The sequence below is a fragment of the Lichenostomus cassidix genome, chromosome Z (genome assembly GCF_008360975.1).
Source record: "Lichenostomus cassidix isolate B80296 chromosome Z, HeHo_3.0, whole genome shotgun sequence".
NCBI lineage: Eukaryota > Metazoa > Chordata > Aves > Passeriformes > Meliphagidae > Lichenostomus > Lichenostomus cassidix.
Window position 1 is genome coordinate 74,500,270 of NC_139511.1, and position 18,516 is coordinate 74,518,785.

An 18,516-nucleotide genomic window follows, 5' to 3' on the forward strand; every position below is an offset into this window, starting at 1 on the left:
GAAGAGGAGAAGGCAGAAGAGGACAGAGGGGTGTGCGAGGAACGAAGGGAAGACAGGAGAGGGAAGAGAAGAGAGAGAAAGAAGGAGAATAGGTAGAAGAGAGGAGCGCGGACAGGGAGCTCCCGTCCGCGCCGCGCTCTCTGAGAGCAAATGGCGGCGGAGGCAATTTCCGGCCTTTAAGTCACCTCGGTTCGCACAGGTGAGCCAGGTTAGCGCTTCGCCCCGCGCAGCCGCACTGGAGCCCCGCACACCTGAGCCGGGTTGGGGCTCCGCACACCTGAGCCAGGTTAGGGCTTAGCCCCCGAAGCCGCGCCCAACGCACCGCCCAGCCTCTCCTGGCCCAGCCCCGGCTCCGCCCCGAGCCCTGCCCGGTACGGGGCAGGACCATCGCCCCGGCTCCGCCCTGCCCGGTACGGGGCAGGACCATCGCCCCGGCTCCGCCCTGCCCGGTACGGGGCAGGACCATCGCCCCGGCTCCGCCCTGCCCGGTACGGGGCAGGACCATCGCCCCGGCTCCGCCCTTCCCGGTACGGGGCAGGACCATCGCCCCGGCTCCGCCCTTCCCGGTACGGGACAAGACCATCGCCCCCGGCTCCGCCCCGAGCCCTGCCCGGTACGGGGCAGGACCATCGCCCCGGCCCCGCCCTGCCCGGTACGGCGCACGACCATCGCCCCCAGCTCCGCCCTGCCCGGTACGGGGCACGACCATCGCCCCTGCTCCGCCCCGAGCCCTGCCCGGTACGGGGCACGACCATCGCCCCGGCTCAGCCCCGCATACCTGCACTGTCCCCGAAGCCGCGCGCCCGGTACCTGCCGGGCACCTCCTCCCGGGGACCCTCCGGGATCCCCCCCAGAGCCCCGGCCCCACCCCGGGCCCGCAGGAGCTCGGAGGGATGGGGATGGATACCGGCCGAGCCCGGTGCTGTCACTCCTGCTCTGGCTGCGGTCCCACCGCGGTCCCCCAAAGCCCACCGGTCCCAGCAGTGGCAGGGGAGGTTTGTTTGGGAATTTTTTTTTGGCCGGCGTTGGCAGCGAATTCTTATGGAGAAAGCCCAAAAGGTTTGAGGGTAGGGGAAGGGCTCTGCTGGTAAGTTAAAAACTCCTTGGGAAAAATCAATCTGTGGAACAGTAATTTCCTCAGTACTTAGAGTTCATGGGGTGGGCTTTGCCTCAGTGCTGCAATCCCCAGTCCCTTCTAGTCAGATGGCACTGTGCATGTCTAGGGGGCTGAGAGGGCTTTGGTGTAGATAAACCTGTTTTAGGAGAGGGGAAGGCCAGGGCACACCAGGAGGAATGGTGGGTTGTTAAACATAACCTGCCTTAGCTGGTGCTTGCCTTTGTGCCTGACAGGGCACTGCAGCTTCACCACCAGGAAAGGCCCAGCAGTCCCTATGTTCTGATGGATGGCAGCAAACTTCACCAAAAATCCTCCCTCCACAAGACAAAACAAATTTTGGAGTTGGACACTTTCCTCAAGGCATTCCATATTAGACTCAGCTGTGCTTAACATACAGGGAGTAAGTGTCTTTATCTATTCTCTCCCCAGAGGCAAGCAGTCAGTCCAGCATTCCTATCTACCACTGCCTTGTGTTCCAGTTCATGCCTCAGTTGGAAAAGGTCAGGCAGGAACGTCAGGAAGCATATTTAGTAGAAGAGGAATCTTGAACTGCATTCAAGTACTACCTCTAATCTTCCTCAGGCATCTTGGGACCATTTGCTGACTGTTAGTGGCAGCAAGGCTTCTTTCCAGCTGGGTGTTCCTGCATGTGGAGCTCTGCAGTGTGGCTGGACAGTCTGAACACACAGGTAAGGGCACTGAGGTGGAAGTTTGTTTTGGCAAGTGGTGTTTTGCTTGGTTGCTGGGGAACAGGCTGGGGCAGAGCTGTGGGTCACCCTGCTCCAGCAGTGCTGTCACCATGTCACTGCACTGGGGCAAGCACAAATCTGTCACCTTTAATCCGCCACAAAACAGATGCAACTCAGACATTATAGTTTCGGCATGCAACATGTCATAGGTAACAAAATGGATTCGACAGCAGTGTCTATGAAATAAATCTTTGTGAGTAAGTAAAAAAGAAATCACAGAAGCAATTGCTGAGGAACATGTCTGCAGGCTCAGGTCTAGAGCTGGTTGTGTTTTCTTTTATACAGCAGCAGCCAAATTCACAGATCCTGCACCAGGAGGACATGTGCAGTGGGAAGGAGTAAAATCCCATTAATGTTTATGCTCAAACCAGGTCTGCCTTCCTGGTGGTACAGAAAGTGCCTTTAGAATCAGTGCAGTTATAAACGAACAACCCCAGTGTTAATTAGGTTCATTTGCACACAAACAGGAGCCAGAACAGAGCTGTGTTCCAGAGTGCCAGATTGCATTCAGAACGCCTCTGTTGCAAACAGGAATGAGAAAAGGATGGAAAACCAATCACTGTACAGAGAGAATGACAGGGTTCAGCACATTTTCCTAAAAGATTTAATGCCAACCCCAGCCCAGATGCTTTGTAGCACATGTACAGCTTGGCAGTAATGAGGCAGTTTTGGTAGAACAGAGATCTGGACATGCTGTGTCAGGGCTCTGCTGTGCCTTGACACTCTTCTAGTACTTATACAAAAATGCAACATCCAGCCCATACTTCTGGATACAGAACAACAGTGATGTGCTTAATGAAGAGTTGCTTTCAAGAGAGAGTCCGTGGAGAAACAGCTTCCAACAGAGCTTTCTCCTACTCTCCTAATGATTTAGGAACACAAGGCTCAATGTGCTTTGAAAAAAAAAAGTCTGGTATGAAATTAAGAAAAATGCTCATTTTTCCAAGTATATGATATTTAATTGTAATGAAAGAAAATCTGAAAATGGCTAAATCAATTCAGAAGTAAACATAAGTTGTAATACTATACCTGTAAAATGATTAATTCCATTCATTGTCATTAGAAATTGTGTAAAATATTTATTTAAGGGCTTTGCCTACAGAGGCACAACATAAATAGAGTAAGTCCTGCTGAAACATGATCAGTTCGCAGCTGCTGCGGGAACATCAGCAAGGCCACCCCAGGTGACAGTCCCAGCCTCGGGGCTCGGGTCCCCACACTGCCAGGGTTTGCTCCAGAGCCCAGGGCCGGGCAACTGCTCTGCCACAGTCCCTCGGAGTCCCTCGGGCAGGTGCCAAAGCCAGCAGAACGTGCTTGGAGAGGGAATGGGCTCAGTTCCAGTTAATCCACCCCTTCAAACCCTTGGGCGTTCTCCACGGCCATGAGGAGCTTCTCCCGCAGATCCTCGAAGGATTCATAGAGAGGTAAGTCTAGGCGGTTAAAGCTGGAAGGAACAAGGAAAGGAATCCTTTAATAATCCAGGGAAAAAGAGAGTTTGGAAAGAAATAGAGAAGGTTGGAAAAACTAGGTGTCCTTGATAAAGAATGCAGCTTGTGGTCCACCACATCCTGCCCAGGGTGAGCTCTCCAGTAACTGTGTGCTGCCTGCCTTTGCAAAGCTACAAGCAGGAATTTGATAAAAAACACCTAGGAAAGGAAAAAAAACAGTGGAAAGCCCCTCGCTGTATTTAGCTGATGGAAAACAATCTTTGTCAAAAGACCCATTTCTTCAGGCTCAGCAAAAGTATTCTGGATTTAGAGGACAGAGCCTCTGTTCTCTGTGGGAGGAAAGAAAATTAAACATCCAAGAGAAAGTCTTCCAAAGGTAAAAGCTAGCAGAGAATTGGAACCCAAAGAGGATGGGTTGATTTTGGAGTGTGTTCAGGGTAGTGTTGTTGTGGTTTTGTTTTGAGGTTTGTTTTTATTAAAGCTCATTATTCTTTGGAATGATTAGTTTCACAGAAAGATCCCCAGTCTGTACTGACAGTATATAAATTAGTTTTTCAATTCACACAGTTTTTTGTTAAAAAGCCACCTTCCTGAAATGCAACAGAGCAAGATAGACTTGTACTGAATGCTTTTAAATGTTTGCAAAATCTATAAATCAGGGTTAAATTATCTTACAACCTTACATTTGTTTTAAATTCTCCAATTTATGTGTTTTCTATGACTGGTGACATCTGACTTGCTGTAGTTCATTACATCCACTTACTAGGATGCAGAAAAACAAAATATCCTCCAGTTTCTCAGTTTGTGAAGGCACTGGAGACCCACAGGATCAAAAGCTGTCTGATCCAAAGCTGATCCACTGCAGGAGCAGCTCTGAAATTCATGCTTTGGTGACTTACCAGGTGTGAGCTCGGGGTAGCTTATCAGGACTTCCCCACTGCTCTATTGTAAACAGCTGAGGACCATTTGAACCTGGGTGAAAAATGACAATCACATGAAACAGAAATTAGAGACTGCCTGAACATTACTTTTAACATGAAATGTTGACTGAATTTTTTCCCTTTTACAGGTACATTAAAGCATCAGGAACGTGGTGATTTCTTTCCAAGCCCGATGAGCTGGTTTCAGAGTTGAGGAAGTGAGCTCAGACATCAACATTTAAACCTCAGTGCTGTTTGGGGGTTGGAGGTTGGCTGGATTTCCATCGTGCCACGAGCAGCTCACCATAAAGTTCAGCAAATCCATTCATAGGCACACGTGACGTCCCGGTCACAAACTGCAGGAGCCGGATCCGTTTCTCAGCATCCATCAGCAGAACAGCCTGTTGGCAAAAGGGAAACCATCAGCCTCATCTTCCCACCCTGGCCTGGAAGGGCAGGGCTAAAGAGCAGCCCCAAGCCAGTGTGGATCACCTTTTGCACCTTGTCTGTGCTCCCAGGTATAGCTATACCTGCCCTTCACCTGTGGGAACACCCCTCCCCATATTCTCAGCAGCTTTCAGGAAGAAAAATGATTGCCAAACAGGTTAGTAATTTTGACTTCCAGGGCCAGTCTTACCTTCCAGAACCACTGGATAACAGGATGGTTGGGGCAGTAGCCATTTTTGTAGATGGTGTGTTGTCTCCAGTCGTTGACATCGACGTCACCAAGGCCACACATCAGTAACTGCAGGGAAGCAAAACGGTGGGATGTTAATGAGGGTTTGTTCCTCTTAGGGTAACAAGGTGTCACTGCCTCTCAGGGCTCTGACCTTCTGACATTTATGCTAACACAGGGGAGACTCAGACCTTCTCTTGAGGAGAATTCCCAAAATATTCCAGTTACTGGAGGATGGCTGCACACTGCATAATGTGTTTGGCTCAAGTGTGACTGGCAGAGGCATGATGGCAGTGATCCACTAAGTTACTTACCCCCAACCACCTCCCTGAGTAAGTGCAGTGCTTTGAATGTCATTTTTATTTATTAATTGGGGAGAAACATGTGATTTCCCACTCTGAGCGAGGCAGCTGTGTCTGCACATTCCCTCAGGGAGAGGGGTGGATGACTGAAGAGCCCAGAATGTGGCACATCTGTCTGAGAACTGTCAGCTCAGGGCACCTAATTGACTCACCTCTAGTTCATTTTCATCAAAAATTTTAATCAGATCAATAGGCAGCAGTTCTGTGAATCCCTAAAAAGAAGCAGAGCAAAGTTAGAACTTTTACCCCACGTAAATCCTAATTAAAAACATCAATGACCAAATTACTTCAAGCTCAAGTAATTAAACTTGAAGGAGAATGACCTCATTCTCATAAGGAGAAGATGATATATTCTTACACAAGGTAAAACTGTAAAATCATAAACTGTAAGTATTCCATTTGCATTCCCTGCCAAGCTCCTCACTCCCTTCATGCAGACACCAGTGGGTAAGAAATCTGCATTAGAAAAAAATCCCTATTTTTGTGAAAGAAAGGAGCTAAAGAGCCTCACCTCCAGAAAGGCATTCATTTGTTTCTGCACTCTGTTGACAAACCTCCACTGGATGACCAAGCTGCAGAGAGAAACAAATCCCCATCAGAAACACAAACTCACCAGCAGGTCTCAGCCAAGTGTTCAGAGGTTTCAGCAACCCCAGTGCTTTCAGTTTGTCATTTACAACTTCAGCCAGTTCAGGAAACTGAGCTGCTTTTGCCAATTGTTCCAATTAATTGGCTGTGACTGATGGAATTTTTGAAGAAACAAAAAAAAAACCAAACCCAGGGACTATGACCAAGTCACAGTGGGAATATTTTCACTGCTGTAGGTGAGTGAGCAGACATTTTATTCTTCCAGAGCACTGGGTAATTAACAATTCCCAGCAAAGTCTACAAGCTCTGAGGACAGCTGGCAGGACACAGCACCTCACCTTTAAATAAAGAAATAATCTGCAGCATCAAAGGGATGCCTTGCTTTCAGTGCCAGCCACCCACAGCACAAACACCTCACAGGTCCAGGCATCAAAATTCAATTCCAGGCACAGAACTGGTCCAGGTCCAAGCAATGGAAATGAATTCCCAATTTGCATGAATGTAGTAATTTTAATGTCTTTCACCTTGGAAAAGGCCCTAATTAAAAATGCCAGCGGCAAAAACTGAATTTAGCATTTTACATCCTGCTAGGCAGAAAAACTGAGAAAGCTGAAAAGTAAACCTAATTTCAGATTTGGCCATTTTTTTGGTAGGAACACTGGCACTGGAATCCAAGCTCTGGTCTGTGACTGGCAGAGGAGGACGATGGGATGAGGACCAGCCTGGAGAGTACCTTCTGGCTCATCAAAGCTTGAGCCAGATGTTGGAGAAGATTTCCATGGTCAGGAATTTCAGGAAAACCAAGCATGTAATTTAATTTAGTCTTTATTTTTATTTTGGTTCTTATATTGGACTGGATATAAACAATCTTAACAGTAAGATTTGTCTTTTCCCACACTCCCTAGTGTAGTACAAACTACAGGAATTGCAGCAGGGTCAGTTGTAACTACAACTGTTCTTCCTTCCCCCCAGACATATTCCCTAATGATACTCACTCAATGTATTCCCTCTTGTTTTCATTCGTTACCATGATTTCAGACCCATTGGGCTTCAGGTCCACTTGATATGTCTGTGTTTCAGAAGACCAAAAAACCTGTTATTTGAGGAATTGTTTCTCCCAGAACTCCCTGAGCAGTGTTTTACAAGCAGTATCAGGAAATCATTAGTAAGTTGATTTATGCTTTTGAACCAACTTGCCATGACAAGAGGGAAAGCTGGCAGAAAGAGGCTGGCTATTTACTAAAAAGTTTATTATAATTATTATTTATAATGACATGATACATTTCTATACAAATATAACCATGAAATATGTACTTTATATATAAAACATTATAATAGTTATTTATTTATAATGTGAAAAATAAATGCATAAGTGTATAAAAATAAGCAAGATGTATAAATGTATAAAATAAGCAAGATCACACATAAAATTGCCCAAACCCAACCAGTGCATTGCAAAACCTCTCTATCCTTTGGCTTCAATACTCTGCCTAGTTCTCCTTGTAACCCATAACCTTATATTGCTTCAGGAAAAAGGCAGGAAGCACTGGGAAGTGAGTCAGAATGTTATTGACAGGACATTGAGTGCATGGTTTAAAATGTTCCAGTCAGTTTTTATAGAAGGCCCTACAGTCCTCAGGTTCAGTTGTACCTGGAGCCAGGATCTAGGTGAACAAAGGGAAGATGCTAAAAAAGTCATAAAAACCTCCAAGCCAATTAATTTATTAATGTCTGCAACCTTTTCCTTTGTAATGGGGAAAGATACCCACAGACTACAACCCTTTAAAATCTGGCAGCTTCTCTTTGTGCTACCAGCTGCCTCTGACAGGCACTGCAGAGAGCACCTCACTGGTGTCACTCTGCCACCTCCTCTGAGAACACCTTCAGCCTCACAAAGCCAAATGGTCCCTGGCCTCAGACTGTCCCAGCTGGACTGTGGGACTCTTTATTCCTCCTCGTTGCAAATATTTCACTCAGCTGCACATCTGGCTTGTCCCAGAGATGTCCCAGCTCCCTGGCAGGAATGTGGCATCCCCAGTCCCAGCTGGGAACACAGTGAGGCTCAGTACTGAGGTGCTTGTTGGCAACAACCAGTCCTGAAAGGTGAATAGCCTTTACATACCTGTCCAAAGTTTTCCTCATCAATGCAAAACATGAGATCCAGCTCTGTAGGGTCATTTTCCAGGATCCACTTCAGGGAGTTGTAGTATTCGCTGTCCTAGGGCAGATCACAATTAGGCAGGTTGAAAATGGGCACATCAGTGCAGAGTTCTAGAAACCCACAGGTCTGTGAGCACTGCAAGGGTTAAACAGGCTCTTACCACTGACTCCATGTCTTTCAGAGTTATGGGCTTCCCCAGCATCATCTTGTAGAAAGGTCTGATGAAGAAGCCTGGGAGAGAGAGGAGAGCATCACCTGCCCTGCTCTGCACCTTCCAAAAAGGTATGTTTGCTCGAGGGTACCATCCCTAGCATTTCCTGTTACCTCCTGACTCTAACAGCCCTGCAACTGCTCACAGCATCACAGCAGCTCAGGTTTATTTAGGCACAGAATGTCCAATTTTTCAGTTTCAACTATTATCCGCTAATTACCATGCTCCACTGAGCACCCTTAATGGCAGAGAGGCCCAAAAGCTGGGGAATTGAGCTCAGGGCACTCTATCCCTTTTAAAATCATCCCTCCTCTCTCTCCAGCCTGAAGACCAGGCTGATGAGCTTCTTCTGTTCAAGTGCTGCATCAGGGCTCAGCAAAATCTGGACAGTAAAGTCTGTTTGGCGTGGGATTTCAAAATTCAGCAGAAGTCTTATTTTCTCATTAAATCATTCAGTAATAAATTTACGTATCAGAATATGCTACAGTTGACCTCCCCAGTTTGGCTGCAGGTTTGCACGGAAATCAACTGATACCAAATTCCATGCATTTCCTCCATGGACAGTGCTCATGCTGGTTCTGGAGTTTTAACTCAAGTGGGGAAACGAGCAAAACTCTGTATGAAACCCATTTCTCAAATAAGCTACTGTAATTCATGAATCAACACTCCATTCCCCACAGTGACAGTCCCAGACTGTCCCCAGAACCCGGGGCTCTAAAGCAGGTGGATTTTCTTCCCTAAAGCCCCGTGGAGCAGCAGGGCAGGAGCAGGACTCACCGTCCAGCAGCTTCCCGTGGTACACTGCCAGGCCAGCCACCCGGCCAATGAACGTGAAATACGACAGATGGTCTTCGTTACAGAGACCTGAATTAGGATTAATCTGAAGTGTATAGTTGTCCCTTTTTTGAGGAAAGAAAAAAAAAACCAGCTCAAGAACCAAGTCTTTTAATAAGCAGAGAAACATGTTAATAAGTAACTTGTGCTTAGGGGCATTTTCCTTTATTGTGGGGCTGTGTCCAAGTCCTTTCCAGTCTGTCCCACACTCCCCAGAGGGGCTGAGCCTGATGCTCTCACCATGGGCTGACACAGCAGCAAACCAAACCCACTGTGAGCTAGACAAGAGGCACCCTCTCTCCCTTGGAACTAAGGGATTGCTCCAAGATTTTAAAGCTGGGCAGCCCCCAGTTGGAAGTTCTGGGATGCCACTGCTGGGCAACTCCTGCAGTGTGAACAAGCAGTTGCATTCCGAGCTCCCTCTACAGCAGAGCTGGAGGAAAAGGCCGTCGTGTGACATTGGTCCCTTCTCCATTACTGGCCTCAAAAACTGCAGGGGTGTTGAGAGCAATATTGTCTGAATTGTCTGAACAATGGACATGTTTTCTGGGCTCTTAAGGACAATTCCAAAGGCTCTCTGACATGCAGCAGCAACAGGGCACTGGGGCTGCCCAGGAAACCTGGGGAGAAGGAGCTACTTCTGCCCAGAGCAACTTTGCCTCTTATGCAAAATGTAGCATTTATCCCTTGAGAATAGAAATACTTAATGCACACTTACGTTGCTGAGTATTCAAAGAGACCATAGTAAGGGTTAAACATCTCCTTGGACAAGAGGAAAAACCACTCTCTGGCCACTCCTCCATAGTCAAGTCCTTTTTCTGACTCAAATTCAATCCAGAGCCTAGCTTTTAGTACATCGGGTCTCTTCACAGACATGATTCTTCTGTAGGACTCCTCAAAAATATTATTTCTGTGTAATTTCATCTCAAATCTGTTGGGTATGTCAGCCTGTGTCAAAGAAGATTAGATTATCCTTGTTAGTCTCAGGAAAATAGTCTTTGGGTAAATTACTGACTGGTAACAACTCAATGCCAGATCAGACACCTGATGTTCCAGTTTAACTCGTTTTTATTTCCCAGTGCTGTCTCAGGCCACTGGTTGAGAGCATGGGGGGAACTGGGCCAGTTCCAGAACAGTGCTGCAGAGACTTCTATGGTAAATATTTGATGAAAATGAGAAGAAAAGTATTAAGCAAACAAAAAAAAAAAAAAAATTTGACTTTGCTCTACTTTAAGGGCATTTGCATTCATCTAGAAAAATGTGAGTCTTAAAGACTTTGAGAAGTTTTTTTGTTGAGGAACCCATCCGAACTCAAACATTTCTTTGTGTTTTGTCCCTGTTTGAGCCCTTCAGGAGCAGCACAAAGGAGTAACCTGGCAGGTGTGTCCTGCAGCCCCCCCATGCTGGTTGTACTCACAGGTTTCTTTAACTTCTTGCGGAAATAATCGTATTTCTGCTTGAACTCCCTGGAGTATGGCACTGCCTGTTGGGAGCACAGGGAGGACACATCATTCCAGCTACTCAGCAGGTTGATATCCAACCTTATTTAAAAGGTAGTAAGAGCCCATGAGGGACACCCACCCACGAGGGACAGCAGCCAGGAGAAATTTAAAAATCCCACAGAACTACATCATTTTACCCTGATGATAATAGGACTTTTCTACAGCTGTTAAGTAATCATTCTGTGTGTTTCCTTTACTTAAACACAATGTGAAATGCAATTTGAGTAATTCTGTTTGTCATGGCACCAGAAATAGCATTATTGAAAGCATTCAGGTGAATCCTTAGTGCTTCTGTGAAATGGATTAGCTCCTGCTTTCCCTTAAAAACCAACAAACACAAACCGCTGTCAGTCACTCAAGGGGACTGTGATAATCTCATTTCCTTTAAACAAGCTCTCTTGAATAGTCTCTCTCATTTATGCTCAGCATTTCTGGGGAGAGGCCCATCAGCAATTTGCACAGTGCTGTGTGTGAGGATCTCAAGTTTTAAGTGCCTGATAAATGGGTAAATCCCTCCAGAAGCAACTATGGTCTAACAAGTGACTATTATTGATATTATTAATAAGCAATTGGAATTACACCGTGCAGCAGACTCATCTGCTGTGTCCTGAAACCCCTTAAATGTCCTGAGGATTCACCCAGAATACAAAGCCACTCTTGGCCAGGAAACATCTTGGGATTGGATGTCTGATCTCTCAGAACACCATAAACTCACATAAACTGGCATAACTCAGCATGAAAAGTCAAAGAACCTCTCCTCAATGTTTTAAAAATCTGATACTGAAGTAAAATGCTGTGCTGATTTTTTCTAAGGCTGATAATCTTCAATCTCTGTTTACCTTGCAGGAAGTTTTATCTCTTAAACTGACTGACCCATTTTTTGTCTTTTTTTTTTTTTTCTTTTAACACTTTGAATCCACCTAGAGTGGAGATTCCTTGGTGTGACTTAGGACGTGGAGCAGCAGAGCTCCTGTTTCCTGGGCTGCCCATCCCTAATCCTGCTGCTGTTCCAGCTGTACCCAAGTCAGGACATTTAATGGAAAATCCCACAAGCAGTACTTACTGGGCCTGTGATGGCTGGGTTCTGCAGCCTGGGATCTTCCCACTGGGTAATTTTATTATCTGCAAATAACAAAAGAAATTATCCCATGGCTTCTCTGGTACCACACTGTGAATTTCTGATGTTTTTTTCTCCCTACTGCTGCACAGCTCTGTCTGTCAGGGTTAGCAAAGGCTGTGTCCACCCACCCTCCCCAGCCCAAACACACTGTTTAGTTGAAAACACTCACTGAAAAATGCAAAACGACCCCAGAACCCAGGGAATTTGCACTGCTTTGATGGTAACGTCGGCAGGAGTGAACATGTCCATTTGAACATGGGCTGGGATTGGAGATACATGGTCTGACAGGTAAAGGAACCCAAAACCTTTGCCAATGACACCCTAAGTTCCTGTTTGGAAATTTTGCATAAGACAGCCAAAACACAATACTTAAAAATTTGGAGGGAATAACATTTTTTCCTAGATTCTGATTTAATGACAAGGTCAAGGTAGGCAGAACTGTCCTGTTATGGTGCAAAAGAACACCCAGTTATGACCAAAGGAGATGCTGGCAGCAGCACAACACAGCCCAGTTCTTTCCATCTACAGCTTTGAAGAGCACCAGGAGCATGACAGGAAAGGTTCTACAGGACCATGGTGGGACCCTCCCTTCCCTGCCTCCAGACAGCTCCTCCTCCCAAGATTCTGAACACGATGGAATCACAACAAAACGATGGTGTTGCAACAATAAGACAATGCTCCAAACCCCAACCCAGGTGCCACCTGCACTGGTGGGGTATTGGTCACCCACAGCCTGTGCTCCCTCTGTTCGTTACAGACACTGCTCTGGGTCAGGAACTGGATATTAGGAGTCAAGATTGCATTTCCCACATGTCTAGAGCTGGAAAAGCCCTGTAAGTTTTGAGCATCCCAAGCTGGTTTAAGAGGGACTGGGATCTGAAAGGTGTCATTCAGGAAATATTAACTGGAGAAAATTCTAAAGGATGCAAGCATATTTCAAGCCATTTGATATATTAGTTAATTTAATAGTAAAATACTGTTTTATTTCCCTTCACACATTAAGGCTCTTTATCACTTATGGGAATGCTGGAGGGCTGCCAGCCTGAGCTCGAGACCCCAGAGATGCATGGAGCAGAGCTGCCATCAAGGTGAGATGCCCAGCCTGGCCCTTTCCATCTTCAACCCCTTCTGCAAAGTTCTCTGGTTTCCTTCTTGACACCAGCAGTTACAAATTAGTGACAATTTGCTGTGAAATCAGAGATAACACAATCTGGAAATGACTGACAGCGTGTCAGCTCTTTGCTCGCTGTACTTTGGAGAGCACGATGCCACCAACAAATCTCAGGCTAAGTTTCTTTTCAGAATCTTACAGGGATTTCATATTAAAAATGGTGTTTCAGGGCTACAAGGGTCTAGCATGAACCACTCCACCTGGAATTGTAGCTCAGGATTCTTTGTCTTATCCCAAGTGGACGTGGGTAACAGACTTATTCCTTTGCAGAACATTTTCAAAAGTATCACAATTTTCAAAAATTGGCATCTTCCCACCAATACAAGTCTCTGTCATAAACCAGGCTCTCAGGCCTTTGAGGATTCCCTCTTTTCCCTCCCTTTCCAAGGGGCCCGCTATTTCCCTGAAGTTTGGGATGCCCTGCCAGATACAAAACTCTCACAGCCAAACATTCCCAGTGCTGATGGCATCAGAAGGGTTACTCCAGCTTGGATTTAGACACTCCTGTCAATACATCACAGGGTGAGATAACTCATGACCAGGTGATTGTATTTCTCACACCCTTTTCAACCAAAATTCTGCTAATGATTACCATTCCAAGTAACACTTTGCAATTCTCCCTACAGACCCTTTTCCTGCACACTGCATTTGCCAGACTCCCTCTGACTTCCCATCCCATTCCAGTGAGCCTCTCTCCCCTCTCCTGCACTGCTGTTTCCTGCTGAACTAAGGGTTGCCTCCCCCTAATTCCTTGTGCAAATCATGGATGCAGACTGTGAATATTACCAGGTGCTAGTAGATGTGGACAGACTTTGAGGGGAACCTATTTAATGCATCCATCACTCTGTCTGTAAACCACCAGGAACTGTTTGGAAAATGGTTGCAAAATGGTTGTTCTCCTTCCAACAGGTAGCTTGGGAGGCTCCCAGGAACAGCAGCAGTGTGTGTGTGCTGCAGGGAACAGGGAACACAGTGTGTCCATGGAAGGTAAGGTGACTGAGGGCCCAGAGAGCCAGGGAGGGGTTCACTGTCACACACAGACCGGTACCAGTAACACCAGTAACACCAGTAACTGGTACTCAGCACTTCTGGTCCCTGTTTCTCCCAGGAATGAGAAAAACATTTCAAAAATAGGATAAACGGCGTTGGAGGATTATGCAGCAGAGTTACAAAATGTATCAGGGAAGGAGGACATGACTGTCAGACTTGCCCTGCTGGATTTGTGTCCTGGCAGTGGCACTGTTCAGGAGTCCCTGGCCCTGCAGATCCCCCAGCCCACCCACCACAGCAGCACTGGGTTGGGACCAAAGGGACATTTGCTGGAAACAGGCAGCATTACCAAAAGCTTCGCCATGCTTTTGTGAAAACTGCTGAATTAAAACTAAATCCACTCGGATCAAAAGAGACTAGAGGGAGAATTCAGATGCAAATAAATTTTGCTTTCTAACAGTTGCAAACTCTTTGAGGAATTCTAATTAATGTACAACTTTAACATTCCATTTTAGGGACTAACACATGCTCAAGTAGCTTTAGGAGACTGCAAAATTTAAGCTTTTAAAGAAAGGTTGGAAGGCTCAGCAGTTACACAGGTGTTTGATAGGGGACACTTTTATCCTGTGACTTTATCCTCAGTGGCAGCTGGTTAGAATTATTCCAGATCTCTGTTGGGAAAAGCAATTACAGCAGGGATAAAGGATAATAACTCTGTTCTGAAGTTTGGAAGAGATTCATTGGTATTACTTTAGAGGCAATCTTTTAGAAATTACTTAATACTGTCATCTCTATGGGAGTCAATGTCACTGATACTGAGGGACAAACCTAGTTCTGCCAAACATGGGTAAGTTTAGGTTTTAACTCTCTGTGCATGTTCCTCTGATGGTTATGAGAGGTAGCTATGGCTGTGAAGAAATGTCACATTATAAGTCTTAAAATCTTGAAAAAAACAACCAAAAAAAAAAAAAAAGAGTAAGAAGACCCAGCCCAGCCTTTGTGGGCTGCTTTGTTTCCAAACACCAACAAAACTCACACAGCAGTTCTGAGATGCTCTAGGAAGACAAATCTACAATGAAACATCACTTACACTAGAACTCCACTAACAGAACTGGAGAATATTAATGGGCTGGTGCAGTTTCACATGCTCTAAATAGGAAATAAGATCAGAATCAGCACTGCCACAGACCTTCTGAAAGCAGAGAAAAATACTTCTCGGTGCTAATTGCTCCACTGCCTATACGTGGAGCTGTGGCTACAGGATCTTTTCTCATCTTATTTTCTATTCCTAGTGTATATTTTAATTTATTAAGTGCAAATAAGCCATGGGATCATCAACAACAACAACAACAACTCCAAAATATCAACAAGAACAAAAGAAACCACAGAGAGGAAATGTTAATGCTTCACAAGTCAGAGAGGGACAAAGCTTGATGAGCCAATTAAAGCAAGTTTCCAGTGAATGTACAGTACCGTAGGAGGGCACTAAGTCTCTCGTATCAATGTCTCCACATATCAACACCTGGCTTCCTAAATGAAGAGTAAAATCACAAAGCTTTCACTTCAATACTTAGTACCTCCCTTTGTCTATTTGCTCTAGTACCTGAGTGCTTACTTACTATGGTCTATATAAAACGTTCTTCCATCCAGGTGTATTCTTTCCTCCCAGCCAGGCTGGAAATGGGAAACAAAACCAAATAAAAAGAGAATAAGTGAAACAGTACCAGTCTCACACAGCCTGAAGCAATGCATCACCCACACCTACTGGAATTGTCTGAAAGATGCTCACGAGGTCAGAAACCCCAAGTGACCAGATGCATTATGGCAAAGCCAGAAATCCAGGCAGACTCAGGCCTACATAGTACACAGGTGACTGCATCCCATGTAGGGAATATTTTTTAAAGCTTGGAAGTGGAAACCTCTTGCCTCAGGATTCCCACCCATTTCCTGCTGTGAGCACACAATCACAGAGAACAGATGGTCCATGGTGGCTCAGTTTGAAAGTTTCTGCTCCTACTTCTGAAAGCCACGTGGGTTATTTAGTGTAAATGTGTAACCCAGGCTCCCTGTCCGGTGGCACAAGAATGTCCTAACCTAGTGCTCAGTGCTTCCCTTTTCATCTGATCCCTTTTCTCACATCCCAAGAGCCTGCAGGGCAGAAAGGAGAGCGGATGGCAGGCTGCAGGGACAGGCAATGCTGGCCAGCCTAGGGCGCCAGCAAATACACAGGAGAAATTATTTCACTGCAATCTTGTTGGAGACACTCATGTTAAATCCTGTAGTCGTCCGAACCTCACTCCAAACCAGGGGGTTTAACTGAGGTGAAATCTGTTCCTAATGATCTGTTCCCAGTGACGAGTCAGGCTATCCTGGTTTCACTGTGTGTCACCCCTTGCAGTTAACAGGACACATTGTAATTTGCCCTGCAGTGCCTCCAAGGGTAACACATGGCCCATGTACCTGGACTACTGCAAAAGCATAGCTGTTTCCTAAAGCCAAAGATCATTCCTGCTGCTGTGAACAGGAATGTGTCAGCTTTCACACTTTACTCTCTGCCACTAAAGTCTGGTGGTATTTTAAAAACAAAGCTCTGCATTTGACATGTCTGTAAACCTCCATTATACTCTAGGTTACAAGTATGACAAAATTCCTGACATGAAATTGATTATTTTCCCTGCAAAACATGGAGATTTCGTTGAAAAATCAAAATTTCTTCAGATTTCTAAATGCTTGAATATGCTGGTGCACTGACAGAGCTTGCTTGGCACAACCTGCTCTGTTTTTCCTAAGCAATAAATGATTATCTAAGAGCACAGTCAGAGATTCAGCCCAGGTGAGTGTGTGCAAAGCTCAACACTTCAGTAGCACAGACAGAGGCCATGAGTTAGAGCACTCTGGGCTGGCTCTGGACAGCCTGCAGTGCCTCCAGAGACAGGCTGCAGCAGCCTGTGCCCAGAATACAGCAGGTGTAGGTTAGAACACAGGCACAGCATCACTTACAGGAAGAGGGCCCAAGTCATTGGGGTTCAGAGATGCTTTGGATCTCAAATGCACTGGAAACTTCAGCCGTGGATCCTCCTGGAACACAGGTATGGAACTGTAAACCCAACAGATCAAGGCAGATCTACAAACTAAGTCAGGGACAGACTTATCTGGAAATCCTCCTACGTTACAGTTATTCTTTAATTTTCTGAGATTAAAACAAAACATGCCTGATTAGGATTCCTACAATGCAATGAATTTTCCAGTGCTGAGCGAGTTAGGGTGATACAAGACCTGACTCCATTAAGTGTGTATGCTTCACAAACCACAGCCCTGCTCTCAGGATGCCTGCACTCCGCAAGGGCTTTCAGATCCACGTGCACATTTTTGGCTCTTCAACCCACACAGACAAGGGAGCATGCAGGCAGGAAGACACAAACAGGAGCGTGGCTCCCAGCGCCTCGGCCGGGCTGCCCTTACCCAGGTGGTGGTCTTGGTGTTGTGGTCGATGAAGAAGGGGCGGCCGTTGGGGGCGATGCGCATCTCCCAGCCCGGGGGCAGGAAGCTCTGAGCCCCCTTGTGCTGGGGCTTGGGGGAGTTGTAGGGGGACGGCTGTGGGGACTGGGGGTTGGAGAGCGTGTCCTTCACCGCCCTGCGCACCGGAGAGTCCTTCATGCCCTGTGGAGAAGGAACCAGCACCATTGCTCACACGGCACTACTGAGGGATGCAAAACGAATCCAACGTGGCTTCACAGCAAATAGCTTTTCATTCCAGACGGAATTAATACTAGAATTAAATGCTTGGACTGATTTACTAGAACTTAATTAGCTCTATCTGCACCTTCTAACACACACAGCCTTTTGCTGTGAAGGACATGGTTTTCTGTGCCTTCCTCTGCAATGACAATATTGCCAGTATTTACTGGGACTGTACCTTCCTCTGCACCTGCTCTGAATGTGTCCCTATTTCATTTTACCACGAAAAAGACAAAAGCAGTGTTTTGTGCTTCAGAGGCAATACATCTCATTTACAAGAAAGCCTTTAAGTGCAAGGCCATGTGAGCCACAGCTCTTCAAATTTTTAAGTGTGAAGAGAACACCTGAAGAAATGGCTCTCTTCAGCACAGCCATGTGTAGCTGAGGCAAGAGCTTGAATCACACTCTCAGAAGTCAAACCCACCCAGGCTTTGATGGCGTAAGGAGCCACTTCATCTACTTTTTAGCCACAACACAATGAACATCGTTGCACAGCATTTGGAATGACTTGGAGAGAGATTTAAAAGAACAGCCCCCATCTGAAGGACAAAGCGTTTAGGAGTGGCTGTGTGGGAGCAGTGCAGAGGGGCTCACCTCCAGGGGTGCTGACAGGGTGACAGTGGGGGAGCTGAGGCTGCGGGGACGCCGGATCTGCGGCTCGCTCAGGTGGTTGCTGCTGCTCGCGCCTGGTGCCACCATCCCGTCCTCGGCCAGCTGTGCCAGAGCAAAGCCAGGTCACAAATGTCACAAACCATGCACACAACATGTTAAAACTGATGTCATTGCTACCACCATTACTGTTCTTCTTAAATGTGTTTCCTTCAAGGCCAAGTATTTAATGCAATCCCATTGGAAGGGCCAACAATGTATGGTTCTATCAATGGCTCGAGCCAACCTTCCAATTCAATCCTAACAACACATTGGGCCTA

The 18,516-nt window shown here is 46.2% G+C and overlaps 1 protein-coding gene and 1 long non-coding RNA gene across 11 annotated transcripts in view; one reads left to right on the plus strand and one right to left on the minus strand.

The window, feature by feature from the left end:
• Window positions 1-1,064: 1,064 nt before the first annotated feature.
• LOC146425255 (uncharacterized) lies at window positions 1,065-6,862 on the plus strand. The gene is made up of 3 exons (XR_014846849.1): window positions 1,065-1,806; window positions 4,384-4,752; window positions 6,514-6,862. It is a non-coding gene; the product is annotated as an uncharacterized LOC146425255 (long non-coding RNA).
• The window catches only part of NEDD4L (NEDD4 like E3 ubiquitin protein ligase), a 95,857-nt gene continuing 80,260 nt past the window's right edge, over window positions 2,920-18,516 (minus strand). For 6 of the 10 annotated variants that reach the window (XM_085042715.1, XM_085042720.1, XM_085042719.1 and 3 more), the window contains 18 exons: window positions 18,182-18,301; window positions 17,312-17,509; window positions 16,850-16,927; window positions 15,469-15,523; window positions 15,323-15,379; window positions 11,632-11,690; window positions 10,484-10,549; window positions 9,785-10,014; window positions 9,010-9,131; window positions 8,182-8,252; window positions 7,983-8,078; window positions 6,856-6,929; window positions 5,784-5,844; window positions 5,425-5,484; window positions 4,872-4,979; window positions 4,539-4,635; window positions 4,214-4,286; window positions 2,920-3,310 (listed from right to left, as the gene is read on the minus strand). In XM_085042715.1, coding sequence (XP_084898841.1) covers window positions 3,208-3,310; window positions 4,214-4,286; window positions 4,539-4,635; window positions 4,872-4,979; window positions 5,425-5,484; window positions 5,784-5,844; window positions 6,856-6,929; window positions 7,983-8,078; window positions 8,182-8,252; window positions 9,010-9,131; window positions 9,785-10,014; window positions 10,484-10,549; window positions 11,632-11,690; window positions 15,323-15,379; window positions 15,469-15,523; window positions 16,850-16,927; window positions 17,312-17,509; window positions 18,182-18,301 — 1,728 coding nt within the window. In that variant the 3' untranslated portion in view covers window positions 2,920-3,207. The remainder of the gene's footprint in view (window positions 3,311-4,213; window positions 4,287-4,538; window positions 4,636-4,871; window positions 4,980-5,424; window positions 5,485-5,783; window positions 5,845-6,855; window positions 6,930-7,982; window positions 8,079-8,181; window positions 8,253-9,009; window positions 9,132-9,784; window positions 10,015-10,483; window positions 10,550-11,631; window positions 11,691-15,322; window positions 15,380-15,468; window positions 15,524-16,849; window positions 16,928-17,311; window positions 17,510-18,181; window positions 18,302-18,516) is intronic. The other 4 variants (XM_085042716.1, XM_085042717.1, XM_085042711.1 and 1 more) reach the window with 1 other exon arrangement.